This window comes from Mus caroli, chromosome 5 (genome assembly GCF_900094665.2).
Source record: "Mus caroli chromosome 5, CAROLI_EIJ_v1.1, whole genome shotgun sequence".
Lineage (NCBI taxonomy): Eukaryota > Metazoa > Chordata > Mammalia > Rodentia > Muridae > Mus > Mus caroli.
In genome coordinates, this window is record NC_034574.1 from 28991885 (window position 1) to 29004770 (window position 12886).

A 12886-nucleotide genomic window follows, 5' to 3' on the forward strand; every position below is an offset into this window, starting at 1 on the left:
CAGCACAGAACAGCCCAGCACAGCACAGCCCACCCCAGCCCAGAATGAATTGGGGCTATAACTCAGCAGTAAAGTGCTTGCCTAGCATGGAAAGGTCCTGGGTTAAACCTCCAGTGCAAAACAAACAAAAGAACTGCAGCTTATTGCTGACTAATAAATCACTTGAGCTTTCATTAAATCAATATCTTCTTTACTGCATACTAAAGTTTAATGCATGTGTGGATCTATATATAAATGTTATTTTTCTAGTGATCACGTTTTTAGCAACTGATCATGTTTTTAGCAACTATGCCTTTATACTTTAATATTTATGAGGTCAGTCTTATTAATCATTTTTTGTGATTTTCATCATAACCTGCAGATTAGTTGTAGGCCACTGGAAATAATCTATAGTATGTTTGGGCATGTTTAGTAGACATTTCTATGTCAATGTAAAAACAGGGGATGTGTTAATAAAATTCAGGTTTTCTCTTCATTTTTTGTGCTTTTCTAATTTTCATTTTTTTCACCAGGAATCTTACACTTTTAAAATTCACCATACCATGAGTATTTTTACCTTTTTCACTGTATCTTTTCTCCCATTTCATTCTCTAGAACTATGACTGTTTATACTTAGGAGCTGGACTTAGCACATTAATTTAGTCCTGTTTAGCTTCTGGACCCAAGCATTGTCAAGGGCTTCCCCTTTATTGATTCTCTCAGCTTCCTGGGCAGAAATCACAGCATCCATAAAATTATGGCTTGCTTCCTACTTTGTAGTGTTTGCTTATGTTACTTTGCTGGAGCAAGCAGGATTGCCATAGTGACAGTGGCTTGTCTGGTTCTGAACTTCATAGACTACCTTAGTATTTTATGCTCAAGTACAATGCCTGATTTTTGGCTGGTGGCAGAGAAGTCACTTGAGAGTCAATGGGACTGATAGTTCAAGAACTGCAAGGTCCTTCCTAAACAAATGAAGTCATACAAGTAGCAAACGGTATAGCTGACCTGGAGCCCAGCCAGAGAGAACCAGATTTGAAGAAAGGGTCTTCTGGGAGCCATGAATAAGAAAGAGAAACAGACTCTAACCTTAGGGGTCCCTCATTGGAAAGCAGAAGGTTAAGTCTCTAGTTGCTACCTCCAGAGAATAGACTTAAGTGACTAGTTGGGTGATAGGTCACTACCTGCTCAGTTCCAGCTTAGTTCTTCTAGGACTGCCTGACCACAGGGGCATTGCTTTCTACTCTATTCTTCCCATAAGGTCATTCCTGCAAGCAGGGTAGCTTCTGCAGTATGGGGCTAGGTCCAACTTAAGGGCAATTAGGACAGACCTATCAGAGTATATGCAAGCCACTCTCCCATGGACTTCATGGGAATGGGAGAACCTTCATGGTTCCTGTGTAAATTACTTTTCTCATTGCTCTGACAAAAGCAATTTAAGGAAAAGTATGTCTTAGCTCATGGTTTGAGGGGACAGCATAGTGGCAGAAGTGTGAAGCAACTGATTATATCCTGTCCACAGTCAGGAAGCAGAGAAAGACAAACGCTGGTGTTCAAATGGTTTTCTCCTTCTTATTGGGGACCTCAATCTATATATGCTCCCATTCACACTTAGAGGAGATATTACCTCTTCAATTAAATAACTCTTGAAGTGACCTCACAAATATACCCAGTCATGGACCAGCCTGATTTCATCTTAGGGTAAAAAGCCATTTTGTTATAAGGTCAGAATATGTTGTTTCTATTTGCTATAAAATTAAAGTTTGACTCACATGTACTGTACCCTAACTAGATAAGGTATTTGGTCAAGGAACCTTGAGATGTTTGGCCAAGATGACCTGTCAAATAATCTAATCTGCTATCTGCTTCTGTAAAATTCGGTTGCAAAGTCCTTGTTGCAAAACTCCAGTTTACACTTTCTCCCTATAAAAGGAAGCCTGAATAGTTAACCCACACAGCTGCTGTCTGAGAGAGTCAGTCTTATGCACAATAAATAAAGCTTGCTTAATTGGCTTTCATTTGAATGGTGGTTTTTACTCTTGCCTGGTGAGATTAACACCAGAGGTTTGTTTCCTGGGTGATTCCAAATATGGTCAAGTTAACCATGATGATTAGCCTCAAGTCCACTCCTTGTCCACCTGACACCTAAATATATCACTTCTAAATCATACATTCTATCTCTTGCCCCAGTAGATTCATGGTCATCTCATAACGCAAAGCTCCTCAAAAGTCTCTTAACAGTTTCAATATTATTCAAGTCTACTCTTCTGAAACTCAAGGCAATCTCTTATCTATAAGCCAATAATAATAATAAATAACAACAAGCAAGTTATATACTTCCAATATACAAATATCACAGAGTAAATATTCCCACTCTCACATGGTAAAACGGTGGCAGGGGCAAACAAGAGAAGATCAGACCAAAGGAATACCAAAATCCAGCAAGGCAAACATCAAGTCTTATATCTCCATGTTCGGTATCTGTGTCTATATCTGTGTCTGTATCTGTATCTATATCTGTGGCATCATCTGGATTCAATGGGCTTGGGTAGCCCCACCCCCAGTTTTGCCACCTATAGCACTGTCGCCTCTTAGGCTAGTTCCATTTATGTAGCTTTTCTCAGCAGCTGTCCTAAGACCTCCACTATACCTGGGTTTTCACTACAATTTAGGCTTTGCTTTTACAGGCTTATAGAATGGCCTTTCAGAATCTTCTTGTAGGATCTGACCCTCCTTGATGAAAGACTCCATGACACCCTCACTCCAGCATTTTGCTGCTGCCAAGTTCCAGATGTCGTCGGACTCCCTTCTACTATAGCTGTAGTAGTCTCTATGTGCCCTGGTAGTTGAACCAGGAAAAAACACTTCCTGAAAACTGTTGTTTTCTAGTACAGAACCCCTTCAGCTGTTCAGCTCACTCTTCCCTTCTGATGGGTTTTCATTTTCAGAAGACACTGATGTCTTTGATTGGTGGAGTGTGGCCTGGGAGCATCTTCCCTGTTGTTCCAATGCAGAACCTCAGGTTTCTCTTTATCAGCACTCTATCAGTTACAGCTGCTTTCTCCATATTTTCCCTGTCTCCAACTTTATACTCACTTCTTTGCTCCCCACACTTCCCATTTTCTATACCTTCCTTCTTTACCTTCATTCTAAACCTCAGCAAGTGGAGAGAACACAGACCATGACTTAACTCAAATACTGTGCTTCTTAAAAGTTCCTCCAAGTGAGAGAGTCCATTATTTTTTAATTCAGCCTCATTCAAATTTTCAGGACACAGACAAGCTACAGCCAGATCCTTTGCCAGAAATGTAACACTAGTAACCTCTACCCCAGTTTCCAACAGAGTGCTTGTTCACCTTGGAAACCTTATGAGCCGGGACTCTACTGCCCATATTTTTTTTTTTTTTCAGCTTTCTGGTCTTCTACACATGCACTAGAATGGACTAGAAAGTTCTTCCCACAGCAATTTAGGGATTTTTCTACTCTTCAGTTCTATATTTTTCACCATTAATCCTGGTAAATGGTCAGGTTTGTCATAGTCCCAGCTCTACCTCTTTGTACAAATTTTCTGTATTATTTTGTTGTGACAAAAATACATGACAAGAGCAACTTAAGGGAGGAACTTAGGCTTGTTTTGGCGTAGGCCTGGTCCTTCTTGGATTTTCTATGTGGCTCCCACTGGATCTGTCTCCACATTTTCCAGTGTATCAGCTGTCTAATAGTCCCCTCTTTAAAGTACCATGTAAGCATTGATCATCTTTTCTGCCAAGTTTCTTTGAGAATTCCAAATACAGGGTTAGAGAGATGGTTTGGTGGTTAAAAGCATGGTGGGACTGAAGTTCAGTTATCCCTAAATCAACTCTTCAATAGAAGAATCTGGAAGATTAAATAATACTATTCAGGAGGATACTTTGGTTTGAATAAAAACCAAAACCGAAACAAACTGGTGTATGAAATTGAATCACTCCTGAGGAGTTCTTGGCTGCAATTAATGAATACAGCAGAATTTTCTTATGGAAGGGCTTTGGAAAGAATACTGTTTAACAATGCACATAGCTGGACACCAGTGGCATAAACTGTATATTAAAAGAACTATAATTAAAAGAATACAGTACAGCATATTTATTAATATTTATTTTAAGAGAAATTTCTCTGGCAAAAGCAATGAGACTTTCCCAGTATTAATTAATTAATGAGTTGTACTTCCTATTTCTGTTTTTAGTTTTGTCAGTTTTTGCATCAAGTATTTTATTTTTGGGAAAGAATCTCACTATGTATCTCAGGCTAGCCTTGAACTTGGGATTTCCTGCCTCAGTTTCTGAAGTGCTGGCATTGCAGATGTATGCTAAAATACCTAGCTTTCATCAAGTGTTTTGAGTTGAAGATTGCTTTGTTAGGTACATTCAAATTGAGGATTGTTGCATCTTCCTATGAATCCATCTTTTACCATTATGAAATGTTTTGTTTAGTTACTGGCAACAGTTTTTGTCTTGTTTACTTTGATATGAACGTAGTACATTAGTTTCCTTATGTTTAGCACTTATTTTCAAATTATGCCTTGCCTTGTAATGAGTATTATAGTTAAGCATAGTCTTTTTATCTAACCTGACATTTTTCTGTTTCACATTTTAAAATTATCTAGTAAAAATATATGAAAAATAAAAATTATTCTTTATTTTCTGCCCCTCCCAGTCTCTAGCTCAGGCTGGCTTAAAACTTGCTGTGTAGCCAAGGATGACCTTGTTTTTCTGATTCTCTTGCCTCCACATCCCAAGTGATGGAATTACAGCCTTTCATTAACATGCTTGACTCTAGTTCTCTCCTTTAAAAACTGTATATACATAAATTTGTTATTACTGCTGCTGTTGGGATTTATTTATATTTTGTTTTATCTTTGAGACTCTCATGTAGTCACCTTGACCTCAAACTCACATAGCTGAAGATGACTGTGAAGTGCTGACCCTCTTGCCTTTACTTCCTGAATGTTGGGGCTGTAAGCATAAACCACCTTGGCTAGTTTACTGAGGACTGAACCAGGGTACCAAGAAAGCTATATATCCCTAGTGTGTGGTTGTGGAATTTTTGTTCTACTAAGGTCTTAAAGTATGCGTGAGAAATAGAGACAAGGGTAGGCCAAGCAAAGGAAGAAAAGCATCAGTCCATGAGCAGAGCAACGCTCTAGTTCTAGTCACTGACAGAATGACTCCTCAGACCTGGCTGGCATGGTCAGTGGGGCAATGCAAACCCCACGACATCAGCTGTCACTCCCCTGACAGCTTCCTGGAAAGCAGGGAGAAGTGCACAGTCTATCTGGGGTCTGAGTGCCTCTGTCTGTCCAGTAGAAAAACGACACTGGGCCAATAATACAGTAATTACAAGATATTAGGGGAAGGTTTCTTTAAAAGGAGAGAGAAATATGTTTTCATTTGCTAGTGATTTTGAATGCCCCTCCATCCCTACTTTTGGGCAGTGAGAAGCATAATAATATATTTATGATTACATGATACATATTTATTTGTGCCTTTTAACTGGAGCTTTCATCTTATTTATATTTAATGTTTATTGATAACTATTAAGTTTAATCTTTCCATCTTGATATTTGTTTTTATTTACCCTATCTGCATTTTGTTTTCTGTTCCTCCTTCCTTGAATTATTTTAGGTGAACCACAAGATTTTTTTGATACCTCATTTTACTCCTCCCATTAATATTTTAGCTGTCATTCCTTTAGCATTGTCTCACCTTAGAAATTATATATGCATCTTTAAGACCTGACAACCTACATCTAAGCACCTCTCTACTTCATGGCTGTTGTCGTACACCTGCAGAATCCCACTGTGCTCCTGCCTGCCCTTTTTACTTTTACTTCCATCTGTGTTTGAAACTTTAAAAAAGGTATTGCAGAATTCAAGTGTTATATATAAACCACATTTATAAAACCATGAGATACGTAAGGCAGGTTATGTAAAATAAAAGTGAGCATGTTTCATCTCTGCTCATTCTAGTATGCTGGTCATGAAGACTTGGGGCTTTGTGTGACCTCATTTCTCTTCAGCCTGAAGAACATTCTTTAAGTCATCCTACTAGTGAAGAAGTACTTAGACAAACTCATATTTCTGCAGGTCTGAGGAATGTCTTTGTTTTGCTTTATTTTTTGTAACTTCATAGATGACAAATCCCAGACTATTTGGGAACTCTGGAAATTATCTTCTACCTCTGTTTTTGCTGTAATAATACCATTGTTCCTTTGCCAATGTGTCTTGTCTTCTATTGCTGATTTTTTTTTCTATTGCTGATTTTTAAGATTTTCTTTTTGTCTTTGGGTTGTGTGTGTGTGTGTTTTATTAGATATTTTCTTTTTTTAAAGTTGGTCTAACTTTATTGAAACTTGTTAGAGAAGATAAAATTCCCACTGTTTTGAGTCATAGATTATTGAAATCTGACTTATATTTTACTACAAAGAATGTATGAAAGCCGGGCGTTGGTGGTGCACGCCTTTAATCCCAGCACTTGGGAGGCAGAGGCAGGTGGATTTCTGAGTTCGAGGCCAGCCTGGTCTACAAAGTGAGTTCCAGGACAGCCAGGGCTACACAGAGAAACCCTGTCTTGAAAAACCAAAAAGACCAAAAAACCAAAAAAAAAAAAAAAAAAAAAAAAAAAAAAAAAAAAAAAAAAGAAAAGTATGATAAACAGTTCAAGCTACAGTATAAAAAGCTTTATTTTAAAACTTGAGTGTCTCTTCATTGAGTGTTTGCAAACGGGCTTCCTAAACATTACAGTTGTTACAGCTCCAAGAAAACCACACTTAATACAGCATCAAAGATGTTCTGACCCAACCATGAAAACTAGTGAGAATTACAAGATGCTTTAGTAACAAAGTAACATGGAAAGATTTACTTCTTGTATCAAAAAAGTTACTCATATATAATAACACAAAGAAAATGAAAAAAATCTCTAGACGCCTGTAGAGACTGACCTCTTATTAATACGTGGATCTCAGTAAGCATAATTTCAGGGAAAAAAGACTAAAATATGTGTATCAGTTATAACAGACGTTCCTAGAGGAGGCTTTCGGTTGTTAAATACTCTCCCAATTTCCAGACTCTTTTATTGTTTAATCCCAAGGATTAAAGCCAGGAGCACTCACATAATAAGTCCTTAACTTACTATGTCCTGGGACCCTTCCCTAGCTCCTTTATGTTTCTATTTTGAGGCAGACTCCACAGACTAGCCTTGAACTTTTGGTCGTCTTGCTTCAGCCTCTTTTCTAAAGCCCACTCTATTCTAAGGTCCTTTTGAAAATGGGAAGAAATAATTTAATGATTCCAATCTCAGCTTCCATATTAAGGCAGTGTTTTTCATTCCATTCCCTACTGACAGTGTCCTCCCTACTTAGGATATCAGAGGCTCTCTGTATAACAAGGTCTTTGTTTTCGTATTGTTTTAAACTTTCAGTGAAACATTTGCATCTTTTGAGAAATGTCTTTAGTGAATACTCAAGTCCTGATAGTATCCTAATGCATGAAGCATAGAAGTAGGTAGCATGCCCAGGATCATTTAAGGCTGGATTGGTGCCAACTATACTGAAATATAAAAGGCAAATCCAGTTGTCAAACACCTGTTCTTAATTTAGAGCAAAGCTACATAAACCTCACTGATAAATATGAAAACTTAAAATGTAGAAGAAAATCATCTCAGTCCCCATGAAGATTACCTACCTACTTGTAAAAGTCAATTCTGATGTTTTGTCCAGTCTCCCTAAAAGTGTGGTATCCAGCTGACAGATTGTATCTGTTGCCTGGGTAGAGCTTTTTGACCTATTAACAGAAAATCATCCTAATAAGACTAGAGTTAAAGGCATTCTTTGGATCATGTCTTTTAATATTTCAGAGGAAAGCCAGAGGTGGCTTCCAGTACAACAGAGACACTGATGAGACCTTGGGTACTGTTCTCCAGCATCACCACTGTGTTGATGTACTGTGAGCTGTGTACTTGGGGCTCACCGCACTCACTGTTTTTGTGCCAGTTTCCATAGCCTTCCAGCATCGTAGTCCTCCCAATACTCGTCCTGAACCTGACTTCCAGACCATCCACGTCCATACTGCCTGCCCTCCTGAAAGCCTGCATCCCAGTCTGTCCATATGATCCGGTCATTCAGACGAGTTCCGTTTATGTACCTCATTGCAGTCTGCACATCTACTCTTAAATAGTATTCCACAAAACAGAATCCACATGCTGTTTTCTTCATTTTATCCAGACCTATGACGATCTTCTTTATATCACCACTTTTGCTGAGAAGTTCGTAAATCTGTTGTTCTTCAGTTGTATAAAAGGAAAGATTTCCAACATACAATGTACAGCTTTTCTTCAGTAACTTTTCTTGTTCTTCATTGTCGCCCTGGAATTGCTGGTCCTGGTACTCGCTGAGTTCCACATAGGAGTCACTGCTCAGTGCCTTCAGTAAGCCACCCAACATGATGCAGAAACATGAAACATGACAAGGCCATGGCAGGGAGACAGATTTTTTTTTTTAAATAAATTTCAAATGTTATCCCCTTTCTTGGTTTCCCCTCCGAAAACCCCCTCCCCCTTCCCCTTCCAACCCTGCTTATCAACCCACCCACTCCCATTTCCTGGCCCTGGCATTCCCCTATACTGGGGCATAGAGCCTTCACAGGACTGGGGCATAGAGCCTTCACAGGACCGGGCCTCTCCTCCAACTAGGCCTCTGCTACATATGCAGCTAGAGCCATGAGTCCCACCATGTGTCTTCTTTGGTTGGTGGTTTAGTCCCAGGGAACTCTGGGGGTACTAGTTAGTTCATATTGTTACTGTTCCTATGGGACTGCAAATCACTTTAGCTCCTTGGGTACTTTCTCTAGCTCCTTCATTGGGGACCCTGTGTTCCATCCAATGGATGGCTGATAGCATCCACCTCTGTATTTGTCAGGCACTGGAAGAGCCCCTCAGAAGACAGCTATATCAGGCTCCTGTCAGCAAGCTCTTGTTGGCATCCATAATAGTGTCTGGGTTTGGTGGTTGTATATGGGATGGATCCCCAGGTGGGGCAGTCTCTGGATGGTCATTCCTTCAGTCTCTGCTCCACACTTTGTCTCTGTAACTCCTTCCATGGGTATTTTGTTCCTCCTTCTAAGGATTGAAGTATCCACAATTTGGTCTTCCTTCTTGAGTTTCATGTGTTTTTTGAGTTGTATACTGGGTATTCCGAGCTTCTGGGCTAATATCCACTTATAGTGAGTGCATATCATGTGTGTTCTTTTGTGATTGGGTTACCTCACTAAGGATGATATCCTCAAGATCCATCCATTTGCCTAAGAATTTCATAAATTCATTGTTTTTAATAGCTGCGCAGTACTCTGTTGTGTAAATGTACCACGTTTTCTGTATCCATTCCTCTGTTGATGTCTTTGGGTTTTACAAATTTTACTTTCTTCTGGAATGTTTTAAAGCTTTTTGGATATATGATTCTTGTTAATAAATATTTGAAAGTTTTCAGCCATATTTATTATACCTTACCTTCATTCTCTTCTCTTCTTGTGGAAGTTGACCTATTTTATTTTATCCCATGTATGGGTTTTAAGTGATCCATGCTCTTTTTCTCTTTGTGTCTCATTCTTATCTCTGTATACTGGCATAGATTAATGGATATTTTTCTAAGGTGACTTTTTTCCTCCTCCTTCTTCTTCTCCTCTTCCTCTGTTTCCTCCTCTTCCTCCTCTCCTTCTTCCTCCTCTTCCTCTTCCTCTTCCTCCTCCTCCTTCCTCTTTTTGTTTTTGAAATGGGGACTCACTATGTAGTCTTGGCTGGTCTGGAATTTACTATGTAGATCAGGCTAGATTTGAACTCATTGAAATCCACCTGTTTCTGCTTCCCAAGTACTGGAATTAAAGGTATCTGTCACCACATTTGGCCCATGCTACATTTTTTGTTATTGTTCTGGTATGGTATTCTTCACTTTAATGATCTTATTCCTATCTACAGTGTTCATTATCTCTTAATTATCCCTTTCTTTAATTATCCCTTCCTATAGTGTTCATATATCTTTTTTTATTTATTTGCTTATTTATTTACTTATTTATTTTTAATTTTAATTAGATATTTTCTTTATTTACATTTCTTTTTTTCCAACAGAAAGAAATGATTTATTTGAGAGCCTATACCTCCCTACACATCATAAAAATTTACTGCAAATTACTTTTATGACAAATGAAAGCATAAAATCACATATATTAATGTAGTGTGTATATCCCTGCATACACTCAACATTGTTCAAACCAGATTAAATATATATAATTAAATATATGCATCCTAAAAGACTCATTTTATATGATCAAAACATTTAGAGTCCTATCTTTTATAACATACAGAACATTATTGCTATTTCTAATCATCTTATTGCACATTAGCATGATAGAGCTTCTTTTTTTAAAGTTCATCTTAAAGTTCTTAAAATTAGCACTTAGAGCCCACTTTTTCATCTAAAATATTTAGCTGGTTTTTTGTTTGTTTTTGTTTTTGTTTATTGAGACAGAGTGCCACTATGTAGACTGAGCTAGCCTTGAACTCACAGAAATCCGCCTGCCTCTGCTCCTGAATGCTGGGATTAAAGACATGCACTACCATGCCTGACATATTTTTTAGCATTACATATAATATTACATATGTAATATTATACATATTATATGTATAATATGTATATAATATATACAATATATATGCTAAAAATAGGTTGAGCATGGTAGTACATTATCTATAATATATACATTATATATGTACATATAATATATATATATATATATATATACACACACACACACACCACACACACATACATATATATGTATATATTAGATCTTAGGAAAGAATATATATTACATATATACATAATTATATATAATATATATAATTTTATATACATTATAAAATGGAATGCCTTCTGTTGATTTCCCATAGTTGTCAGTCTGTCTTCAGCCTTGATGTCTATTCCTAGACACTCACAGACTCATAGGAGACCTAATGAAGAATGTGTTATGTACGGGAGCTCTTTTGAGCTTTAGTGTGCCTTGCTAGACTACAAGTTAATTAAAAATTTAGGTGGTGTCTCTTCCCTCCTCTAGGGATTAGAGTTGCTCACAATGGGCTCTTTTCTTTAAAAAGCTCATCACTTTCTGGAATCCTATTTGGTTGGAACACTTTTGTTCCTCCTTTTACTCTAAGGTGATAGGTACTTTCCTTTAAAACTAAGGTTTTAGCCAGGCGTGGTGGTGCACGTCTTTAATCCCAGCACTTGGGAGGCAGAGGCAGGTGAATTTCTGAGTTCGAGGCCAGCCTAGTCTATGAGTTCCAGGACAGCCAGGGCTGCACAGAGAAACCCTGTCTCGAAAAACCAAACCAAACTAAAACAAAACAAAACAAAAGAAAAACAAAAAAAAAACCTAAGGTTTTAAAAGGTGTTTCTTGTAGGCAAAAGAGAGACTGTTTTTTGATCCATTCAGTCAGTCTGTGATTTTTTGATTGGAGAATTGAGGCCATTAATATTTAAAATTATGATTGAAATGTACTATTTATGTTCATCATTTTTACTTATGATTTGCTGTGTTCTCAGTGACATTCTGTGTTGAAATAATTATTCTTTTGTTTTTCTTTCTATGGTCACTCTCCTACATTCATAGCTCTCTTCAGTCTCAAGTACCTTATTTTCAATTACTAAATTTCAATAAGTACCTTATTTTCAAGTACCTTATATTCAAGTACCTGCGTTTCCCTTACGTTTGGTTTGTTGGATAGAGGTTTTCTCAGAGTGTTTGTGTAATGGGGAACTCCTTTTCCTTCAATCATGGCAGATAGTTTAGCTGGATGCATTGGTTTAGGACTTGGAATACATTGTTCCAGGCTCTTCTGGCTTTCAAAGTTTCCTCTGAGAAATAAGCTATTATTCTGATGGAGTTTCCTGTATATGTGACTAATCTTTTTTTTCCTCTTGTACCTTTCAATATGTTTTGTCTTTATAGTTTTTTCATGTTCCTTGATTATTTGATCTAGATCCTCTCTTTTATCTTTGAGACTTCATTTTCTGTTGTCTGCTTGATTCCTTTGAGTTTTCTAGTTGGGCTTCTGGGTTTTTCAATTTCATCTTCAGTCTTCTTCTATGTTTCTCTTTCCTGATTGAATTCTGAATTCTGTTCAAGTCTTAGGTTGTCTTTACCATTTCCATTAGCCTAATGCTTGTGTTTTCTTGGGCATCAATCTGGCATTTATTTTCTTTAAGTCCTTTCTCCTTGAGTTCATTGAGCTATTTCTTTGTGTTTCCTTTATACTTGATTTTTTTGAGATTTATGACTGTGCCTTTAACTTTTGTGTTTGGAGTTCTGGGTATTCTCATTGGCAAGCATTTCTATACACTAATAGGTATTGGAGAAAGATACTGGCTTTATCTTTCATATTACTGGTATTCCTTTGATGAGATCTGGGCATGTGGACTCCCTTTGTTAGTTCTGAGTTTGTTATGGCTATATCAGGGTGTGGGAGAGAAAGAATGGTGGCATCTTGAGGTGTCTTGGGGTGTAGTAGGTGGAATGCAGTCAGGTGGGCAAAAGGGACTGGACTAGTTTGCAGGATGTGATTCCTGTTCCAAGTTGGGGATAGACAGGTCTGAGTGGAAAAGCTGTATATGACATGAGAGTTTTGTGTTATAGAAAGTATGGATGATACTGCCCTGTGATGGTTTGTATATCCTTGGACCAGGGAGTGGCACCATCTGAAGGTGTGGCCTTGTTGGAATAGGTGTGACCTAGTTGGAATGGGTGTGTCACTGTGGGTGTGGGTATAAGATCCTCACCCTAGTTGCCTGGAAGTCAGTCTTCCACTAGCAGCCTTTGGATGAAGAC

General features: G+C 37.9%; 2 protein-coding genes across 5 annotated transcripts in view; both read right to left on the reverse strand.

Moving 5' to 3' along the window:
- The window catches only part of Poln (DNA polymerase nu), a 130599-nt gene that overhangs the window by 35790 nt on the left and 81923 nt on the right, over positions 1-12886 (reverse strand). The gene's annotated exons all lie outside the window — the stretch shown is intronic.
- LOC110294700 (nuclear cap-binding protein subunit 2-like) lies at positions 7987-8454 on the reverse strand. 2 transcript variants are annotated; one of them, XM_021163102.1, is made up of 2 exons: positions 8337-8454; positions 7987-8174 (listed from the first exon to the last, which is right to left on the reverse strand). In XM_021163102.1, exons 1-2 carry the CDS (start codon positions 8452-8454, stop codon positions 7987-7989), a joined length of 306 nt encoding a protein of 101 aa, XP_021018761.1. The 2 variants fall into 2 exon arrangements, with proteins under 2 accessions (XP_021018761.1, XP_021018760.1); XM_021163101.1 differs by having other exon boundaries at positions 7987-8454.

What these genes read in the sequence shown, in the direction of transcription:
- LOC110294700 (XM_021163101.1), bottom strand. Translation starts at nt 8,454, where the DNA reads ATGTTGGGTGGCTTACTGAAGGCACTGAGCAGTGACTCCTATGTGGAA.